A 23,506-nucleotide genomic window follows, 5' to 3' on the forward strand; every position below is an offset into this window, starting at 1 on the left:
TGTATTATGATTGGTCCTAAATATAGGGCGAGTGTTTCTTAATTCTAGGGTCCTTTTTCCTTTGTTATAGGGTAGGTATTCTTTGAACTAGGACAACATTTTCTGAAATGTACGACGATTTTACTTGCATTTTGGGGTGACTTCCACTAAAGTTAGGGTGCCTTTTCTAAAATCAAAGGCAATTTTTGAAAATTTAGAAAAATTGCCTAAGTTTATGGTAATTTGAAAGCCCCGAATATTAAAAAATATTTTCTAAATTATTCCCAAATAAAAGGATGTATTTTTGTTTTTATATTTTTATTAGATTTATTTGTTTTTATTTAAACTGTATAATAATTCTTTTATAAATATATGTATATTACATAAACATATTCAATCATAGGGTTATGTTGTGTTATTGTTGGTGGAAGTTGTGCGAATACGAAAGAAAACTTACAGAATGATATTACTTAAAGTTGTTGCCGTTTCACCAGAATTTCTCATCGTAGCTGTTCCCACTTCAATGAACGACGTACGTACGTATGTACATACATATGTATGTACGTATTAAGACTGAAAGAAAAGAGAAAAAGGGAAAGAATATGTAACCTTAAGTTATTATATGTAACATTCTATTATCTTTACAAAAATAACCTTATTATTGTTTTATTATTTACGTTAAAATTTATTGATATACACAAAATTTAAAGAATACATGTACTTACCAAAAAAAAATGTAAAGAAAGGCTTCGCCCCCATTTCCATCAAAAGACCCTCCATGTCTTTGGTCGTCACAACAATAACTGCACAAATAATATTCCAGAGAGTTCGACGAAAACGGAGAACATATCTATTGCTCTCTCTATGTGCTCTGAGAAAAAAGTGAAGCGCAAAACGAGAACAAGAGAGACTCCTCTCTCTTTAATTTTATACCCGTTGCTCGTAGAGTAACAGGCTATACTAGATTCGTTGAAAAGTATGTAACAGGCAGAACGAAGCGTTTCCGACAATATAAAGTATATATATTCTTGATCAGGATCAATAGCAGAGTCAATCTGGCCATATCCGTCTGTCCGCCCATATGAACGTCGAGATCTCAGTAACTATATTCTTCCTTCTATCTGGAACATACTTTTCAATGAATTTAGTATAGTATAATAACCATATGCTTTCGAATTTAAAGTATCCCCATATTTCTTTGTTGTTACATTTCGCTTATATTGGCATGCTACCCACATGTGGCGAATTACAAGGTGACTTGGCACATCAAACGGAGCAATGACCTTAACATGACAACATCATAATAAAAAAGCTAATTCAGCTTGTCCTCCATCTAGCGAGCGTATAAAGCTGCTGTTGATGATGATGCAGGCAAACAAAGCTCCATTTTCGTTATAATTTACAGCGAAATATTTCGTATACGTCGGGTGGATAATGGAACAGCAGAGCTTTTGGAAAACGGCAAATGAATTGGCAAGTTGCAGGAGGAAGAATTGTTTGGGACATGCTGCAGATGTGTTGCAAACTTTGTTGAACATGAAAACATCAAACAAAGAAAAAGGATACAGGACGGTAAACTTAATTGTGCTTGCGTCTGTTGACTCATGATGTAGTATATGTTCGCAGGATTCTTAAATGGAAAGCGCCACCGTACAAAACAGGGTAACATTTTATCATTTATTTCGAATTTCAAGACATTTCGTTTTCAAAAAATTGGTTGCATAAATATCATTCTGTTAATCCGTGATTCCCCCATGAAAACGCTGGGAAACCGAATTACAACAAGAGAGATCGCTATAGTCGAGTTCCCCGACTATCTGATACCCGTTACTCAGCTATTCGAAGATGCGAAGCAGAGTCTTCAGCACATACAGTTTTTGGCGGTTTTGTGGCCGTTAGAGTGGGCGTGGCAAAAAGTTTTTTGGCAAATCGATAGAAATTTACAAGACTAATACAAAAATGAAAAAATATCAAAACATTTTTCATAAGTGTGGGCGTGGCAGCTTTGGGCGGTTTGTGGGCGTTAGAGAGGGCGTGGCAAAAAGTTTTTTTGCAAATCGTTAGAAATTTACAAGACTAATACAAAAATTAAAAAATATCGAAACATTTTTCATAAGTGTGGGCGTGGCAGCTTTGGGCGGTTTGTGGGCGTTAGAGTGGGCGTGGCAACATGAATCGACAAACTTGCGCTGCGTCTATGCCCCTGGAGTCTGTATGCTTAATCTCAACTTTCTAGCTTTTGTAGTTCCTGAGATCTCGACTTTCATACGGACGGACAGACGGACAGACAGACGGCCAGACGGACGGACAGACCGACATGGCCAAATCGAATCGGCTACTGATCCTGATCAAGAATATATATACTTTATATGGTCGGAAACGCTTTCTTCTTCCTGTTACATACTTTTTAACGAATCTAGTATACCCTTTTACTCTACGAGTAACGGGTATAAAAATTCCACAAGCGAAAGCCCGAGTTACCCAAGTGCCAAAATTCAATTTCAACAGTTCCATCAAGGACGCAGGGGCAAAACATTAATCAAATATCAACATTCACCGACTGAGTGTTTCACGAGCAGAGTCAAAGTATCGAAAGGGGCAAGGGTAACGAAATTAGGTATACAACATGCTTTATAAAATTGTGTAGTAACCCGGTTATGTTAAATTTAAGTCTACCTTTTATATTTATACCCGTTACTCGTAGAGTAAAAGGGTATACTAGATTCGTTGAAAAGTATCTAAAAAGCAGAAGGAAGCGTTTCCGACCATATAAAGTATATATATTCTTGATAAGATTTAATAGCCGAGTCGACGGGGCAATGTCCGAATGAACAATTTCTATCAATATTCCAGCGACCTCTCTTGATATTATTTATGATTGTCCGACGATGTCTCCTCTCGAAGTTACAGGGCGAAAAAGGCCGAGAAGGTTAGTAACAGGTGGTTTGAGTCGGGAACAAAATTTTAGTGTTTAGTTTAGTGGTTTTATTGCCTGTCAGCAGAACCCAGGATGTAGGAAAGGAAAAGGATGAAATCATGACTCTAAAGATGTAAAATACTGAGGCACGTCCATAAGCACCACTCCGCAGATGCCACTTTTTCACTTTAATTAATAACATTGCTGACAATCTCAACAAATTATCAAACTTTCAGAAGCATTTCGCTCAGCACTTGTCAATCAATTGTCAACCAAAATTTAACGCCACGCCGGCGGGTTCATAACAAGTACAACTTTACGTTGCACGATTTGTGTGACAGTTAGCCAAGTAGAGTGCGTGCGTTGCTGGTTGATTAATCCATATACTCTTCAGGGCAGGTGAACACTTGCAAGGGCAACACTTGCCACAAGAAATAATTTATGTCGTCGACATCCATCATGCAATTTCACAGTATATTTTGGATAGTTCCCGCCGCATCGGCGCCCCTAACTCCGAAAAACATATTTCTTAGCTCTTGGCTCGGAATTCTATTTCCTTTTTGCTGCTTCCCCGGGCACACAGCAACGGACTTGACTTGGTGCACTTTTGTGGTGCGAGCTGACTTCCTTTCTCTTTTAAAATTGTTTTCAAACTGCAAATTGCTTTGCAAAATTTGCCTACAATTTTTCATAATTAACACACCACATTTTTCTGGCGGATTAATCTATGTTTGTATGATTTACCTATAAGATAATAATTCATAGGGACTGTAAAGTTTATTAGAATCTTAATTTCCGTTGTATTAATAACGGATAACCATAAACTAATGATACCTTTAGCTATTTATTTTTGATGGCTTCTCCCCTTTAAAGTGCATCCGTTAAAACATCCACGTAGCACCCGTTTCATGACTCCATCAAAGATATTATCAAAGATATGAATCAGCAGTTTTAAACTAAGGAACTACTCACTTTCATTCGAGGACAGGGCCACAGGACAACGGTCTTATTGAAATCGAGGGCAAGTTGCTCAGCCAGCTGATGACAGTGACCCGAGAAGCTCCGGGCGTCGTTCCAATGATTTTTCCCGGTCTCGCCGGATGAATGGGATTCCTGCTCGACCAGTAGAACCTGTTTTGCTGCGGAGTCCTGATAATGATGACGGTGAGGCTCCTGCTCGGAATGCAGCTGTTGTTGCTGACGTGGCTGCCTGGGCGTATCAACGTCCATATTGGTATTTTGTTCCACGTCTACGACGCTGTCTACCTTAATGCCCGCATTTAAAGTCTTTATAACGCTCGTGTACTTGGGTTGCTCGAGTAATTTTATTAAGCCGCTTAAATCTGAGCGCCGTATTCGGAGTCGTTGTTTTCATCATCGGGAAGAAAAAAAAGAAAAACATTTTATGTGGCGTGTAAAAAAGTTCTGCATATTTAAGCTTCTTGCAGTACGCTTTTCTGCCAGTGTATCTGTGTATGTGCTTAGGCAGTGAAGTTACTGTAGCTGTTACAGAGCTCTTAAAATAAAGCCCGTGAAGAGGATAACAATACACATGGCTAACTTAAATTATTGGGGGCAATTTATTTTCATTAAATAAAAACGGAAATATTTATATTAAATATAGTTATTTATTTATTTATCCATTCCGACATCTGCTTTGTAATTGGACAAACATTCAGATGTCATAGAAAATATAGTAAAGTGAAAAAGCCTTCGTTGTTTTTGCTCATTAGGTGTTATAATTCGGTATAAAATAAAAACAGAAATATTTATATTAAATATAGTTATTTATTTATTTATCCATTCCGACATCGGCTTTGTAATTGGACAAACATTCAGATGTCATAGAAAATATAGTAAAGTACAAGTGCCTTCGTTGTTTTTGCTCATTAGGTGTTATAATTCGGTATAAAATAAAAACAGAAATATTTATATTAAATATAATTATTTATTTATTTATCCATTCCGACATCAGCTTTGTAATTGGACAAACATTCTGATGTCATAGAAAATATAGTAAAGTACAAGTGCCTTCGTTGTTTTTGCTCATTAGGTGTTATAATTCAGTATAAAATAAAAACAGAAATATTTATATTAAATATAGTTATTTATTTATTTATCCATTCCGACATCTGCTTTGTAATTGGACAAACATTCAGATGTCATAGAAAATATAGTAAAGTGAAAAAGCCTTCGTTGTTTTTGCTCATTAAGTGTTTTAATTCGGTATACACCAGTTTATTGGCTATATAATAAAGTTGCAGGGGGAAGAATGGTTTGGGACATGCTGCAGATGTGCTGCAAACTTTGTTGAACATGAAAACATCAAACAAAGAAAAAGGATACAGGACGGTAAACTTAATTGTGCTTGCGTCTGTTGACTCACGATGGAGTATATGTTCGCAGGATTATTAAATGGAAAGCGCCACCGTACAAAACAGGGTAACATTTTATCATTTATTTCGAATTTAAAGACATTTCGTTTTCAGTTTATTGGCTATATAATTATGGGTTTAATTTGATCAAAATCGGACGACTTTATAACAGCGGCCATAGTCGGAAATATATAATTGAAAAATGTTAGAAAGTTTTATTTCAAACCACATCACACGTTTTTTAAATGTATAATTACTGCAAGGCTAGTTACAGCACTTTAGTAGTAACTAATAAACTGTGGCGGTTCCAAAACCCATGATATGCTGCTCATAAGCTAAGTTTTTCTAACCGGGCATTGCTATTATTTTCGGCTAGTATAGCTATCTGTGAATTAAGACATTGACTTCTGATACGCAAAAGGAATACTGCACACATTTTTCCCGAATTAGGTTTGCACAAATGATTACCTATGTTGCGTTTTATATTATATTAATGTAGTTTAGTATTTCCTTGGTCGCAAGCTTCTGCAACGATGATTGATTTCATTTCTAAAATTCTTAATTCATTTGGCGAATGTCCTATTGGAGCTATAAAAATCGTAATTATATATAAATACCCAAAAACCTGATGTAAACCAAATTTACACACTCTATGATTTAAAACAAGAAAGAACGCTATAGTCGAGTTCCCCGACTATCTGATACCCGTTACTCAGCTAGTAAAAGTACGAAGGAGTCTTCAGCACAGACAGTTTTTGGCGGTTTATGGGCGTTAGAGTGGGCGTGGCAAAAAGTTTTTTGGCAAATCGTTAGAAATTTACAAGACTAATACAAAAATGAAAAAATATCAAAACATTTTTCAAAAGTGTGGGCGTGGCAGCTTTTGGCGGTTTGTGGGCGTTAGGGTGGGCGTGGCAAATATTTTTTAGGCAAACCGATAGAAATTAAGGAGACTAACACAAAAATGAAAAAATATCGAAACATTTTTCAAAAGTGTGGGCAAAAAGTTTTTTGGCAAATCGATAGAATATTACAAGACTAATACAAAAATGAAAAAATATCAAAACATTTTTCAAAAGTGTGGGCGTGGCAGCTTTGGGCGGTTTGTGGGCGTTAGGGTGGGCGTGGCAAATATTTTTTAGGCAAACCGATAGAAATTAAGGAGACTAACACAAAAATGAAAAAATATCGAAACATTTTTCAAAAGTGTGGGCGTGGCAGTTTTAGGCGGTTTGTGGGCGTTAGAGTGGGCGTGGCAACATGAATCGACAAACTTGCGCTGCTTCTATATCTCTGGAGTCTGCATGCTTAATCTCAACTTTCTAGCTTTTGTAGTTCCTGAGATCTCGACGTTCATACGGACAGACGGACAGACGGCCAGACGGCCAGACGGACAGACTGACGGACAGACGGACATGGCCAGATCGACTCGGCTACTGATCCTGTTCAAGAATATATATACTTTATATGGTCGGAAACGCTTCCTTCTGCCTGTTACATACTTTTCAACGAATCTAGTATACCCTTTTACTCTACGAGTAACGGGTATAATAAACAAGAGAGAACGCTATAGTCGAGTTCCCCGACTATCTGATACCCGTTACTCAGCTAGTGGAAGTGCGAAGGAGAATCTTCAACACTGACAGTTTTTGTCGGTTTGAGGGCGTTAGAGTGGGCGTGGCAAAAAGTTTTTTGGCAAATCGATAGAATATTACAAGACTAATACAAAAATGAAAAAATATCAAAACATTTTTCATAAGTGTGGGCGTGGCAGCTTTGGGCGGTTTGTGGGCGTTACAGTGGGCGTGGCAACATGTTTTTTGGCAAATCGTTAGAAATTTACAAGACTAATACAAAAATGAAAAAATATCGAAACATTTTTCAAAAGTGTGGGCGTGGCAGCTTTTGGGCGGTTTGTGGGCGTTAGAGTGGGCGTGGCAAAAAGTTTTTTGGCAAATCGTTAGAAATTTACAACACTAATACAAAAATTAAAAAATATCGAAACATTTTTCAAAAGTGTGGACGTGGCAGTTTTGGGCGGTTTGTGGGCGTTAGAGTGGGCGTGGCAACATGAATCGACAAACTTGCGCTGCGTCTATGTCCCTGGAGTCCGTATGTTTAATCTCAACTTTCTAGCTTTCGTAGTTCCTGAGATCTCGACGTTCATACGGACAGACAGACGGACGGACAGACGGACATGGCCAGATCGATTCGGCTACTGATCCTGATCAAGAATATATATACTTTATATGGTCGGAAACGCTTCCTTCTGCCTGTTACATACTTTTCAACGAATCTAGTATACCCTTTTACTCTACGAAAAGGGGGTATAACAACGAAGGTAAATGTTGTTCCCTTATTTAGATTATTCCTGTGGCAGCTGAAGTGGTATAGGAATAGGGATATATGGTCCGATCCGTTCCGACTAAATTACTAACAATACAAAGAATTCTTTTGGCACAGTTTAGGTAGTGATGTTTAAATAAATATAGTCTGTACTGCGTTTCGAACTTGCCTTGCCGGTCGGAAAGGAATACCCTTTTCCATTATCACCAAACCTACACCCGTTAAAATGAGTTTGGACAGGAACTATAAAAGCTAGAATATTGATGCATGTTTGTAGACGCCGCGCATGTTTGTCTCCAAATGTGTCATGCCACACCACAATCAAAAACCGGTCAAATCTCAAAAAATGTTTTGATATTTTTTCATTTTTTAAAGGTTTTATAAATTTCTATCAATTTGCCGAAAGGCTGTCACGCCCAACAACCTTTTGAAGCATTAAAAATTTTTTTTTTCAATTTCCAATTCTAGAAAATGTTGAAATTTTTCTATCTTACCTCCATTAGCTGAGTAACGGGTATCTGACAGTCGGAGAACTCGACGGTAGCTTTCTCCCCTTCCTGCACTTCCATTAACCGAAGATTCACAAGTGAATCACAACTCATAAAAAATATAGAGCGCTTAATAACAAGTGATGATTTTAACATTGGCATGTCGAAGGAAATCATCGATATCTCATACGCACCGCCGAAGGAGCGCAAAGTCATCACTTTTAATCACCGCTTTTTTAGCGCAATCTTATTATTTAAATTATGGAAAGAAATCAATTTCATTCTCTTATTCTAATTTTCCTTTTGCTCGTCCCCGTCCCCCTTAGCCACATAATTTGTCTTTGCATGTCACAAATTAAATGTTTATTACGATGCCTATGCGGTCGCCAACTTAGAGCGTCGGCCTCGCATTCGGCAAGAAATGAAATCCGATGATTTTGTTTAAAATATCATCGCTTATTCAATGATATGATTAAGCGCATTAACATCGCTTTTCCATTTCATTAAATTTTTTAGGAAAGAGTCGGGAGAGCGTCGGCTGTGCCGCCGTTGGTTCTGCTGGCGAACCCATGATTTTGTGAGTTTGAATTGTGGAACTGCGGGGAACAGCTGTTTTAGTATTTATTCCTTAAGAGCTATTTAAATTAAGCACGGATGGCTACACATGGCCAACTTTGTTGCCCAAAGGTTTTGCCGTCTGCAGCAATTTTGCTGTTGTTTAGAAGGCGAGCTGACAAAGTTTGATATATTTAATTTTGGTTGCCTTGATGGTATCATAAATAACACGTTAAACTTGTTCGCTCCCACAGCGTTCTAAATTTATTTAAATGCCCGACAACGAATTGCCGTAATTTAACCAGTCTGCTGGCTGCGGTGCAGGTTTTATATATTTTTTGAAAATATTGGAATGGATCCAAGTTGCAATGTCTGCGAGTTTATTTGCTGACCGTCGGTGGCAACAGCACAAATATGTACCTAAGGACAACATGAAAAGGGGTAAAATAGTTGCATAACCTGCCATATTTTATAAATAGTCGAATAAATGTGTGGATTGATTGGTTTCTTCACATGTTGCTGTTGTGCAACGCAAGCGAATTGGCAGACATTGCCATTCGCCATGTCGTCTAGTGCCAGTCACTGGCCAGGGAATAAGGATGCATAATTAAAGATATAGCTTTTTCTTCCGAACAATGCGGGAAAGCTGGATGTCTACGCTCTACCTCCCTAGGTCTCAGGTTGTCAGAGCGCCTCGTCTTTTAAAGATTGTTAATGCTAAGGCATCCCTTAGCCTTCAGGGACTACAATCTAAAGTTTGGACTGAAGTCAGAAAACTTTAAAACCAATTAATGCTCTTGATGTTGACCGTACAAGCAAAGTTTCCTATAACTTCCAATATGTTGGCTACCAGAAAACATTTAGCCCCACCAAACAGACCAATTCATCTTCATAAAGTGCCACCTAAATCCTGCGACTCATGTGGAAATCTTCGAGCAGGAGCGGAAAACAAATGGAAACTTGAGCATCGAGCGCACACAAATCGTCGATAAAACACGATGTCTAAATGCATGTTGGCAAGGATTTTCAGGACTGGGGAGACAAACAAGGATGCTTGGCCTGTTCTGATGGGCTTGTTTTTCCGCTTGTGTGTACTCACCCACATCACGTAGAAAATCGACGGTGACATTAAATAAATTCAGTTGGAAAAAGGCGAGGAAGTTTTGAAAGCCCTGTTGCACATGCGTCAAATCAACGTGCAGCGAAGCGGGTATTAAAACGCCCACTCGTTGAGGGTGATGTTTCCCTCGCTTTTGCTGCTGCTGTCGTCGCTGACGCTGGTGTGCCTGTAGCTGCTGCGGGTGTTGATGTTGCTGCGGGGGATCAAGTCGCTGTTGCTGTTGATGCTGCTGCAGGATTGTGGGCTGTTGCAGCCGACGTTTCTGACGTCCAACTTCACGCGCATTACGCGGACTTTTTGTTTGTATAGCTGTCGGCCGAATTGACTTGCTGAAAAGTGTTGTTGATGCCGCTGTCGCTGGCACAGTCCGCGAAGCCGCAACTGATTTTGTGGAAAAGCCTCTGGCTGGGTCGTCCGCTCGCCGGACGAGTACATCGGAGCGATGGGGTCCTTCTGAGAGGAAGTGGGAGTGGGAAGTGGTCGAGAAGCTGGAGGATAAGGTGGGATTTGAGCCGTAGAATAATAGGGCTGCGATCGGAGAATTGAGGAAGAAAAAGGCTGTCAACAGCGGAAATAATTTAGCAATTTGACAGGTTGTTAACTTCATTTATGTTGCGTATTTCGTTTGGTGTCCTGATGCTGCTGTGATTACGCTTGTTGTCGATTGTTGCGGTTCAGTGGTATCGCGGTTTCCTCTTCTGTTGCCGTTGAACGTTGCCCACTGCCAAACTGAGTAGGCCCTTTTCAGTCCACGCTCTTGCCCAATTACATTTTGTGGGCCCTGCGGAAGCCGTTGTTGCAGCAGCATTTGTTGTTATTACCTCGAAGGTTGATGTTAACGAACTTTGACGCAGCCTTTTTCGAATTTGGCATAGTTGTGTTTCTATTGCTCGTAAGTTGCAGTGGCTGCCTGCAAGAAAAGGGAAACAAAAGAATGTAATTTATTATTTCAAATTTGTAGAGCGAAATTTGCAATCTGCTAAACGTAGTAAAGGCAACCCCCTGAATAGGTAATATAATTCGCCTGGTAGTCACGAAAACATTTTATCAATTTAAAAAAAATCTACATTTTTGGCTTTTTGGGTTACTGATTTGTCAGAAGTTTGCAACAGAGTAAAATAGACATTTGCATCCATTTATAGTGTACATATTCCTGTCTATGCCAAAAAACTGATAAATTCTCCCAACAGGGTAGTAACGGGTATCTGATAGTCTGATAGTTCGAGTATAGCAACAAAAATGCTTGGATTTATTTATTGTTAAATCAATTACAAATTTAATCAAGGAACTGTGTTTTGTTGTACATTTGGACGCTTAGAAACTTTCCAGAAAATGGTAGTAATAAAGTTCATTACCTTATGGGGCTTAATAACTGAACTCCTAAAACGATGATTTTATACAGACAGTCAAAGGTACTTTTAATTCAAAAAGGCCGTTAAACTTTGCACTTTAAAAAAATGTTAGTATTCAGTTCCTAAGTGCATCAAAGTGTCTTTCATAGTTGTTCTGCACGGACGGAACGTAGCAGATTTTAATTTTATGGTTTCACTCTGGGTGCTCATGGTAACTAGGTGGTCTGCCGTCTGAAGTGACAAAGAGGAATCGGAAATGATTGATTTGCCTAAATAAACATTTTGTAGGCTTACATATCGTATTTTTCGTTTTCCCACCCAACTAGGTCTTGATTTATTTTCTTTGATTACTTTATTCGATAGGCACCCACACAACCTCCATCTTTGATCAATTTAAACAAAAAGTTTTGACCATGCTCTATTTATTTGTTCTGGCTCAGCACCCGCCAATTTGATAGTTGATTACCTGCGTGACGCATTTATGCGGCAATATTTCCATTCATCAACATGACATTGTAAACTTTCATTTAAGTATTAAAAGTATGCATCGTGGGCGTCTCCTGTAGGTCCTGTAGGCATTGTCACCCGATTGCCGGAAATTATTTATGCCCCTATCTTCTTGGTTGGTTGCTAGGCGTAATTAAATAATTTACCCAGAAATACGTAAGACTGCATTTCAACTCAAAAATATAAATACATATAAGTAAAATAAATAATAATATAAATAAATTTTAATAATACGATGGGTGTTTGATTATTCCAGTGGAGTTTAATACTTGACCCGATGCACACATTTTGGTCATTGGAAGCTTTTTATTTATGATGGAGCGGACCAAAGTTTTTTGGCCCACTGCGATAGTTCAGTAATAATACAGACAATAGGCCAATAGCCATATATTTGGGGACGTGAATCGATAAGGTGAGCTAGTTTAATTTTAATACCTATTAATTCGTATTGTTGCGCAGAAAAAGAATACAACTCATGATACCATTTTTGGATTTGACATTAAATGTACTTTACATGTAGACAAAGTGTTAAATGCATATTCAGACAAACAAATACTGTGTCTAAGCGCATTAGTACATATCCGACCGCGAAAATTAACACATTTAATCTTAAAAATAAAATAAACCCATTACAATTTAAACTTCAGTACGAGGGATAGATGTGACCACAATGGTGTCTGCTGTGCTTTTCTATGGTATGTAACATTCGTAAAGCTAGAGGAAGATACTGATTATTCCAACGCAACAAACCATGTGCTGCTCATAAAGGGCTTCTAGTTTGGGCTCTTCTCTTAACAGCTATGGGACTTCTTGGGGATCTTGAACGAAGGCTAAAGTACCGTATATTCCATGAATTGGCTGTTCACGCTCATAACAAAACTGTTCACCCAATTTCGGTTTCTCAATTGGCGGAGGCAAAAAGGCGGATTATTGCGGCCGAGAAAGGACCCGACTTAAAGACTATTGATCTCCTTCAAAAAGACCTTTTGGATATCTGCGACATAATCAAAGACGACCCTTGCGATCTCAAGAGGGTCGATACCTGTCCCTCTTGGAGGCCAGGGTGTTATAACCGTCCAACGTCACATTGTCCCCCTTGGATACCGGGATGCAATGTTTCCATCCCGCCAAAAAAGTGTTGGTTCAAGCCAGGCCAGCATTGTCCACAGCCTGTAGGGGCTTATTGCCATGGAAGTGGTTGGTGTAAGCCAGGCAACAAGTGCCCCGGTGACCCATTATTAGAGGTGGAACAAGAATCAACACAAACTGAGAGCGTTTCTACTCTATTTGCAGGGAGCCAAAATACAACTTATCCGATTACAACGTCTCCGAGAATGTCAACAACTTTAACGTCAAGAATTCGAAGCACAACTTCTTATCCGATTACAACGTCTCCCAGAATGTCAACAACTTTAACGTCAAGAATTCAAGGCACAACTTCACAAATAACAACGCCTTCAAAAATATCAACATTTCCAACTTTAATAAGTCTAAGATTAACTTCACAATTAGCAAAAACTTTTATAATTTCAAAAGCTCCATCTTCAATAAGTCAAGCTTCTCCAATCACAAAATCTTCCACGAAGAGGGACATACAAATTCGAAGCACAACTACTACAATAACAACGTCTTCAAGAATATCAGCATTTCCAACTTCAATAAGTCTAAGGACAACTTCACCAATAGCAAAAACTTTTATAATTTCAAAAGCTCCATTTTCAATAGGTCAAAATTCTCCAATCACAAAATCTTCCACGAAAAGGGACATACCAAACACAGCAATGTTAACTCTAAATTCAAATTTTTATTCGCCAAGTTCTTCTTCTGAGCATGGCGTATGCGGAAGGCCAGAGGCTCCTGTTAGACCAAATGGCCCAGGAGGTCCCATGGGTCCAGGTGGACCTGGCGGTCCTGGGGGACCTGGTGCTCCTTGGGGTCCCGAAGGACCTGGAGGACCCGGTGGTCCAAATGGACCTGGAGGCCCTGGTGGTCCAGGAGGACCTGGCGGTCCTGGTGGTCCTGGGGGACCCTGCAGCCCCGGATGTGAAAAGGCGAGAAAGACAACTCGAAAGCGAAAATGCTGCACAAAATCTAAGCATTGGCCTTCAAAACATACACATCAACCGCTTGGAACTCACTTACCAATTGGTCCACCTGAAATAAAACAATTTAGAAGGCGGCCAATAGATAATCAAAATGATCAAATATGGAGATCAGCCCGTAAGAAAATATCGATTAAAAACTCTAGAAGTAATCTCCCAATATTCAGAAGTGAATCGCAAAAAAATTGTATTGTCGCACATATTCTTAACTCTTTCAATAAGGATGAAAATAAAAAGAATGGATAGCATTCTTTTAGGATTCTTAGGACTAGATCTTGGATATCCTCTTTGTTTTGTTAGAAAATAACGTTTTTTATGCTATAACTTTGCAACCTAAAAAAATATTCCATGTTTATATTTTATCCAATACGACAAATTTTCTAATTCTTGATTTAAACAATTATCAATTAACCAATTATAATATTCCGCGCTGGGAAAATTTACTAACATTTTGCTTGCTTTATACCAAAAACCGAATCAAATGATTGTAATCAAACAAAACAGAAAAACAATTAACAAAATTGTGTTATTCAAACATTTTCTTATTTTTCTTGATCGTTAGAATAGACGCACTTTGGCTTTTTAATTTTTATAAGAAAAGTATTTGGATTTCAACTTAAATTATTAGTTGGCATTACTATTTGATTTTTTTTAAATACAAAAAAAATGTTCTTTTTTTGTAATAACATCATAAATCCGATCCTTTATAGACTGGCACCAAGCACGTTTAATAGCTGCAGCTAATGTTTCCTTATCTTCGTATTGCTTTCCTCCTTCGTATACCTTCCGTGTTAGCCAGCCCCAAACATTTCGTTCATTACTTTCTAGAGAATAATTAATTGTTTTTAGACGTTTGAGGTGTTCTGCATAGCTGAAAAGTTGAAAGGCTTGCTTTTACTCCGGCCAATTCCTTGATCATAGAAGCGGAGTTAGTCGAATTCAAAGTAATTCTAACAATTTAGCGCCCTGCTTGTTTAGATAGTCTTTTTTTTCCCTTTCAAATTATTTCCATATGCCTCCGGATCCTTCAAATATCTGTCAACAGTTCTGGTCTGCGAGTTTTTTGTTTGGCATTGTTTCGATTGGACAGTCTTTGCGAGTGAAGAAAGTCAACTTTTTGACGTTCCAATAAAAGCAGCTCAAAAAAGCAGCTTTTCCCATTTTTTTTTAAATGTTGCGGGAAAACACTTTATATGTTTAGTTTTTATATTTTTCAATACAAAAGTTTACACTTGTCCACGCAATACAAAGCTGCGTCTAATTCAATGACCATCCGAAAACACGTGTGATTGCCATATAAATTTCTAGAATATTCAAATGTACAGTTATTTTTTCGCAAATCAACCAGCATGTTTTTTTCGAACAAGATTTAAACTTTACCAAATCATTTTGGACAATTAGAACAAGCATGATAATACATAATCGATTTGGGATAAAAAAAAAAAGATGGTGCGTCTAACCTAAGACCAAAAGTATAAGAACGGAACGGGCTGGTTTGGACCATTATAATATTTAGCTGCCAAATGTATTTTTGAAAAAAAAAAAACGTTTTTTCGTTGTTTTTGATCATAACATTTTCTAATAAGGTTCGATGAAAAGTAACTAACAGGTGGAAAGAAGTGTTCCCGGCCCTATGAAGTATGTATATACGAGTATATTCCTGATCAGGATCACTACCCGAGGCTATGAACGTTGGCACACCCACTCTTTTACCCAACGCTGGCACGCACACACTTTTGAAAAATGTACCCGTTTCTCGTAGAGTTAAAGGGTATAATAGGTTTTTTTGAAAAGTATGTAACAGGCAGAAGGAAGCGTTTCAGATTCAATAGCCGAGTCAAAGTGGCGATGTCCGTCTGTCCGTACGAACGCCTTCATCTCAGGAACTATTAAAGCCAGAAAGTTAAGATTGAGCATGTAGCTTTCCGAGACATAAACGCAGCGCAAGTTTATATCCAAATGTTGCAACGCCCATCGACAAACCGCACAAGACTGCCATGCCCACACTGTTGAAAAATGTTTTGAAATTTTTTTATGTCTTGTACATTTGTATCGATTTGCCACGCCACTCCAACGCCGACAAATTGCAGAAACCTTTAACGCCCATACTTTTGAACAATTTAGGAATACACGCCCAATTTCATAATTTTATTATTTTTCCCAAATTTTTCCTGTTATGAATCTTCTAGTTCGCACATCCTTTATCTGAGTAACGGGTATCTCATAGTCGGGGAGCACTACAATGGCATTCTCTTGTTTTCCTTTTATACCCGTTAAATGTAGGGTAATAGGGTATACTAGATTCGTTGAAAAATATGTAACGGGCAGAAGGATGCGTTTCCGACCATATTTTGTATATATATTGTTCTCTAGCCGAGTCGATTTGACCAGATCTGTCTCAGATCTCAGATCTCATAAAAGCTATAATGTTGAGATTCAGCATGCAGACTCCAGAGACATAGACGCAGCGCAAGTTTGTTGGCCCATGATGCCACCCCCACTTTAACACTTAAAAAAACACTTTAACTTTTAAAAAATGTTTTAATATTTTTAAATTTTTTTTGTTAGGCTTGTAAATTTTATCGATTTACAAAAAAATTTGTTTGCCACGCCTACTCTAACGCCCACAAAAAGCTGCTACGCCCACACTTTTGAAAAATGTTTTGAAATTTTTTTAACAACTGTCAGTGATGAAATTTCTTCTTCGCACTTCCACTAGCTGAGTAAGGGGTATCAGATAGTCGGGTAACTCGACTAACTCTTGTTTATTATTGGTCTTCCCGATTTTTGTCGTTATGCCAACAAAATTTTGGCACTCTCACCAGCTAAGTAACGAGTATCTGATAGTCGAGGAAATCGACTATAGCGTTATTATTGGTATTTACTGTATACGAGTTACTGCTGGAAAAAAACATATATAAACTGATTTTCTTGTTAAATATAAGTTCTAAGGCCGAACTTACAAAATTTTTACACTTGATTTTATTCAATATGGCGTGACTTGCTTAGGTAAACTTCAGCTCGACACCTACATACTTTATTGTTTATTTAAATATTAATATTATTAAATATGAGAACGCTATAGTCGAGTTCCCCGGCTGTCTGATACCCGTTACTCAGCTATTGGAAGTGCGAAGGAGAGTCTTCAACACTGACAGTTTTTGGCGGTTTGTGGGCGTTAGAGTGGGCGTGACAAAAAGTTTTTTGGCAAATCAATAGAAATTTACAAGACTAATACAAAAATGAAAAAGAGTGGGCGTGGAAACATGAATCGACAAACTTGCGCTGCGTCTATGTCTCTGGAGTCTGCATGCTTAATCTAAACTTTCTGGATTTTATAGTTCCTGAGATCTCGATGTTCATACGGACGGACAGACGGACATGGCCAGATCGACTCGGCTATTGATCCTGATCAAGATTATATATACTTTACATCGTCGGAAACGCTTCCTTCTGCCTGTTACATACTTTTAAATGAACCTAGTATACCCTTTTACTCTACGAGTAACGGGTATAACCAGAGTGAGCGCAGAGAGAAATCATTTTTGGCAAATCAATAGAAATGTACAAGACTATTGAATAAATTAAAAAATATCAAAATATTTTTCAAAAGTGTGGGCGTGACAGTTTTGCGCGGTTTGTGGGCGTGGGAACATGGGTCAAGAAACTTGCGCTGTGTCTATGTCTCTGCTTAATCTAAACTTTCTGGATTTTATAGTTCCTGAGATCTCGACGTTCATACGGACAGACGGATATGTTATTTGGCGTCGAAGGTGCAGATACTCAATGTTGTATACTTCCCGCTTATTTACATACAAGTAGACACAGGCCCAACGGCAGTTAGTGCTGAATCTGTGTAGGGCTGCCTGTGTACATTTTTGGAGCATCCTTAATGCGCTTACATATGCATTGGGCCGTGCCTTGAGAACGTAGCGCTGAGCGCTAGAATCGTCGAAGCCGTCTCCGCCAAACTAACAATGTGCGGAGTGTATTGGGGGAGGAAAAATATAGCAGTGGGAGTGGCACTCAGGACTAACGCTCAGAGGAACACACACATTCATCAAAAGGCCCTTGTGTGTGTTTGTCTTATTTATCATATTCTCAGGGCTAACATATGTACATATGAACATATTCTGTTTGGTCTACTCATTGAGAATAGACGAACATTATAGAACCACAGGGTAATTGGAAAGAAATTTATCATTCCACGCTTCCTTTGGCAATCACGTTGTATTTTTTTTAATTTGTTTTAAATTTGTTGGCACGTTGCATGTGTTTTTTAAATTTGGTTTATATAAAATATTAAAATATACGCCGTAATATTTTTATTTATTTAATTTGCTTTAAATATTTCAGTTTAAAACAAGAGAGAATGCTATAGTCGAGTTCCCCGACTATCTGATACCCGTTACTCAGCTAGTGGAAGTGCGAAGGAGAGTCTTCAGCACTGACAGTTTTTGGCGGTTTGTGGGCGCAAGAGTGGGCGTGGCAAAAAGTTTTTTGGCAAATCGTTAGAAATTTACAAGACTAATACAAAAATGAAAAAATATCAAAACATTTTTCAAAAGTGTGGGCGTGGCAGTTTTGGGCGGTTTGTGGGCGTTAGAGTGGGCGTGGCAAAAAGTTGTTTGGCAAATCGATAGAAATGTACAAGACTAATACAAAAAAGAAAAAATATTAAAACTTTTTTCAAAAGTGTGGGCGTGGCAGTTTTTGGCGGTCTGTGGGCGTTAGAGTGGGCGTGGCAAAAAGTTTTTTGGCAAATCGATAGAAATTTACAAGACTAATACAAAACTGAAAAAATATCAAAACCTTTTTCAAAAGTGTGGGCGTGGCAGTTTTTGGCGGTTTGTGGGCGTTAGAGTGGGCGTGGCAACATGAATCGACAAACTTGCGCTGCGTCTATGTCCCTGGAGTCTGTATTCTTAATCTCAACTTTCTACCTTTTGTAGTTCCTGAGATCTCGACGTTCATACGGACAGACGGACAGACGGACGGACAGACGGACATGGCCAGATCGACTCGGCTACTGATCCTGATCAAGAATATATATACTTTATATGGTCGGAAACGCTTCCTTCTGCCTGTTACATACTTTTCAACGAATCTAGTATACCCTTTTACTCTACGAGTAACGGGTATAATAATACAGACTACATATGGGCAATTCTCCAGAGAGTACAACCGCCGCCAAAAAATTCAAAATTTATTAAAGTGGGGATTTTTTACTTATGTATATGTATAAAAAAAAAAGTACATTTAAGTAATATAAGCATTTTTGACATTTAATCGTAACACATTTTGAAATATTTCGATGCAAAGCAGATGAAGTGCAAAAGTTCTGTTTAATACATTTATAGGGTACGTTTTGATTTGATTCTTTTTCTTAAAGAGAGTCACTATGAATCGATATTCCCTTTTTTTACATCTAGGTATATAGTTAAAGAATATAAAAAAAACAAGAGAGAACGCTATAGTCGAGTTCCCCGACTATCTGATACCCGTTACTCAGATAGTGAAATAGCGAAGGAGAGTCTTCAGCACTGACAGTTTTTGGCGGTTTGTGGGCGTTAGAGTGGGCGTGGCAAAAAGTTTTTTGGCAAATCGATAGAAATTTACAAGACTAATACAAAAATGAAAAAATATCAAAACATTTTTTAAAAGTGTGGGCGTGGCAGTTTTGGGCGGTTTGTGGGCGTTAGAGTGGGCGTGGCAACATGAATCGACAAACTTGCGCTGCGTCTATGTCTCTGGAGTCTGTATGCTTACTCTCAACTTTTTACCTTTTGTAGTTCCTGAAATCTCGACGTTCATACGGACGGACAGACAGACGGACAGACAGACGGACGGACATGGCCAGATCGACTCGGCTATTGATCCTGATCAAGAATATATATACTTTATATGGTCGGAAACGCTTCCTTCTGCCTGTTACATACTTTTCAACGAATCTAGTATACCCTTTTACTCTACGAGTAACGGGTATAACAAGAGAGAACACTATAGTCGAGTTCCCCGACTATCTGATACCCGTTACTCAGCTAGTGGAAGTGCGAAAGAGAGTCTTTAACACTGACAGTTTTTGGAGGCTTGTAGGCGTTAAAGTGGGCGTGGCAAAAAGTTTTTAGCAAATCGATAGAAATTTACAAGTCTAATACAAAAATGAAAAAATATCAAAACATTTTTCAAAAGTGTGGGCGTGGCAGTTTTGGGCGGTTTTTGGGCGTTAGAGTGGGCGTGGCAACATGAATCGACAAACTTGCGCTGCGTCTATATCCCTGGAGTCTGTATGCTTAATCTCAACTTTCTAGCTTTTGTAGTTCCTGAGATCTCGACGTTCATACGGACAGACGGACAGACAGACGGACGGACAGACGGACCAGACGGCCAGATCGACTCGGCTACTGATTCTGATCAAGAATATATATATGTCGGAGAATGGAATATTCTTGATCGGAATTTCTTAGTATTAGAGTTTGAGCGTCGGACAACTTCTAATTTCGTAGTATTTGAATTTGCTCGTCTCTCTGTTCCTTCGTTTCGAGGAACCATCGGAGCAAGGCGACGGTGGCGCGTCGCCTGTGTAGCGGTGCAAGAGTTACCACAAATGTGGCGCGACATCGTCGTCGAGTGCGGTTCAAGGAATCATATAAAAAGAGGTAGTAGTTTGAGGACGATGAGTTAGTCTTGATCGATCGTCGCTACCGTAAAGAACGAAACGCGCTGTGCCCCTATGGATCCTGAACGTAATTCGACATATACTTTATATGGTCGGAAACGCTTCCTTCTGCCTGTTACATACTAGTATCTAGTATACCCTTTTACTCTACGAGTAACGAGTATAAATACGAAAGAAACGATGCGATAGCTGATTACGGTAAATTTCCCATGAGCTTATAAGTTTCTATTAATGTCGCTTGCGACATCGAAAGAGAAAATTTGTTATCTGTGCGCCTTAAGTTATAGTCCTTTGATCTTCCAATCTTGTGTCCAAACATATATTTGGACATCAAACTTAAAAAAATATAGTTTTTTAATTATACGCGCATTGTTGTTTTTAAAAATGGATTAAAAGTTAGTCGCATGAGACATGGCAGGTAAAAATATGTTTGCACATATTGATAATATGTCACTGTATAAGTATATACAAAATGAAAGAATGTGCAACGCAAACCTAGTATAAGCCAGATGCATTGGTTTGGTTGCAATGGCCAACAGACGAAAGCTGCTAACAGCAAAGTCAAAAATTGTTTTTGACTTCTTCAACTATATAATTTAAGTTAGGTAATTAAGTTTTTCGTATGTACATTTTTGTAACTTTACTGAAATTAATTTAAAAAATAAAAAAATATTTTAAATATATTTAAAAAAAATTTTAATAGTATTCTATGTTTATCTAATTTACTTAAAAGTATTTAAAAATTTAGAAAATATGATGGAAGAAAATGTCGCGTGCGACAGTGATTAAAATTCAATTAAAAAAAAATACTTCATATTTTTAAGTCAACTCAAATACATTATTAGGATGAATTGATATATAATACATTAAAATTAAGTGCATAAAAATCTTTCATCAAGTTTCGCTAAAATCAGTGCTTGAACTGGTTAGCGAAAAAGTGACTTTTGTCTTTGTCGCGTGCGAATATCTTACAGACGGACATGGCTTAATCCGTTGATTCTGATACATAAATTTTATATACTCTTTATTGTCACAATATCTCCATTACTGCGTCGCAAGATTCTGAAATCAGTATATCCTCTGCCGGGTATAATAAAAGTAAACACCACTTTCTTGCGTTATTGAGAATAATTGCAAAAGTATTTTCTATTGTATTTTGTGCATGTGTTGATCGTCTTTGCACGTTTCCCAGCGGTTTTTGGGCGTTAGAGTGGGCGTGGCAAAAAGATTTTGGGCAAATCGAGAGAATTTACAAGACTAATACAAAAATGGCAAAATATCAGAACATTTTTCAAAAGTGTGGACGTGGCCGCATTGGGCGGTTTGTAGGCGTGCCCAAAAGGTTTTCTGCAAATCGATAGAAATTTACAAGACTAATGTAAAAATGAAAGAATGTCAAAACATTTTTCATAAGTGTGGACGTTTGTAGGCGTGGCAACATGAATCGACAAACTTGCGCTGCGTGTATGTCTCTGGAGTCTACATGCTTAATCTCAACTCTCTATTTTTTATAGTTCCTGAGATCTCGACGTTCATACGGACGGAAAAACGGACGGACAGACGGTCATGGCCAGATCGACTCGACATGGTCGGAAACGCTTCCTTCCTGTTACATACTTTTGAACGAATCTAATATAGCCTTTTACTCTACGAGTAACGGGTATAAATAGTTTCCTGGTGCCAGAATAACTGGCCTACATGGCAAACTCTACAGTTTTGTTATGTTTGTAGGTATTTGATGCTAAGGACTTCCATGCTTAACTAAAACTTAAAATGCGATGTCTCATATAAACATCGTAGGTTTAGTTGAAATGTTCTGATTTTTAAAATTTTTTGATATGCGGCCAGTTATTTGCTGTATGTGTAATGCCATGTTTAATTCACGAATCACATGAAGTTTAAGTTGTAAGGTAAGTTGTGGTTGCCATAAACACCCTGCTTCGTATTCTAATTTAAATTTAAACCCGAAATGTTTCCCTCTTTACTTTGCAGTCGCTGCTCTCAACACATTTGGGCTACGTCCAGCTAAAACTTCAATTCCGGTGCAAGGCATAATCACACGCAATGTGATTTGATGAATTAATTTAAGGGTGACATTGACAAATTGCAGCCGATAAAGCGTGTGTTTATGTGTCATGAGTAAAAAGATTGCAATTGGAAGACAAAATCAGGAGTTTTCCCAGCGGCGGGGTCCAATTTGGCAAATGTTTTCTTTGCGAAAATTAGCACGCTCTTGCATGGCAGCTAGCCAAGTGTGTGACAAGTTTATGAATTTAAGTCTACGGCATCAAAGGCAGGAACTCAGGACTACCCCCTTAATATTCCGCTAATCAACATGACAGCTGTCCAGGCTTTTCAATGAGTTAATTGAACCCGTGTGCGTGACTTTAATTATGTGGTAAATGGTTTATGATTTAGCTATGGTTTCTTTACAAAGACGCTTCGATAAAACATTTAAGCAATGTTGGTAACTAGCTCGGTTATGGATTACCTGTGTGCCAACTGTTGTTTAAACAAGGTGTTCAAAGTGATAAATAAGGAAGAGTGTAGTACTCCTTGTACGTAGTCCTATCGTTTATTCTTATTTTGCAGTTACATAACTCTATTCAGTGATGATCTCGCCTTTCCCATTCGCATCCCACATATTACGTTATGGCCCGCCTAAGCTAACCCGACTAGGAATTCCCTTTTCGTTATTCGCATTCTAGCCTGCTAAGTTTCCTATTTCACCATCTCACTATCGGTTAGCAGGCTTTTTGGGCCTCCCCTTGTCAACCATAACCGAATTTTTGCCAGTTCCAAAGGCGGCGAAAAACAAAACGGAAAAGTGAAGTTGGGGAAGGGCTTAGCTGACGCCTGCGATGTTTGTCTGATTCTAGTTTACGATTTGGGGATATTAAATTGTTTGGCTTCGTTCTTTCCCTGATCCTAGCGCACTCCGTTGTTTCGCTCTCCGAATGACTTACTACTTGCCACTGCAATTTTGATTTGGAAAAAGTTTTCAATTAAAAACTCTTGTTCTCTGACTTGCAAAGTCATTGTCAGCACCAAGTCCTTTTCCACTTCGCCGACTGCTGCGGTGGATA

General features: G+C 38.4%; 1 protein-coding gene across 1 annotated transcript in view; it reads right to left on the reverse strand.

Moving 5' to 3' along the window:
* LOC122620104 overlaps positions 1-23,506 on the reverse strand; it is a 63,265-nt gene that overhangs the window by 28,926 nt on the left and 10,833 nt on the right. The window contains exons 2-3 of the mRNA XM_043797408.1: positions 9,760-10,686; positions 3,869-4,239 (exon numbers count right to left, since the gene is read on the reverse strand). Coding sequence (XP_043653343.1) covers positions 3,869-4,239; positions 9,760-10,387 — 999 coding nt within the window. The 5' untranslated portion in view covers positions 10,388-10,686. The remainder of the gene's footprint in view (positions 1-3,868; positions 4,240-9,759; positions 10,687-23,506) is intronic.

This window comes from Drosophila teissieri, chromosome 3R (genome assembly GCF_016746235.2).
Source record: "Drosophila teissieri strain GT53w chromosome 3R, Prin_Dtei_1.1, whole genome shotgun sequence".
Classification (NCBI taxonomy): Eukaryota; Metazoa; Arthropoda; class Insecta; order Diptera; family Drosophilidae; genus Drosophila; species Drosophila teissieri.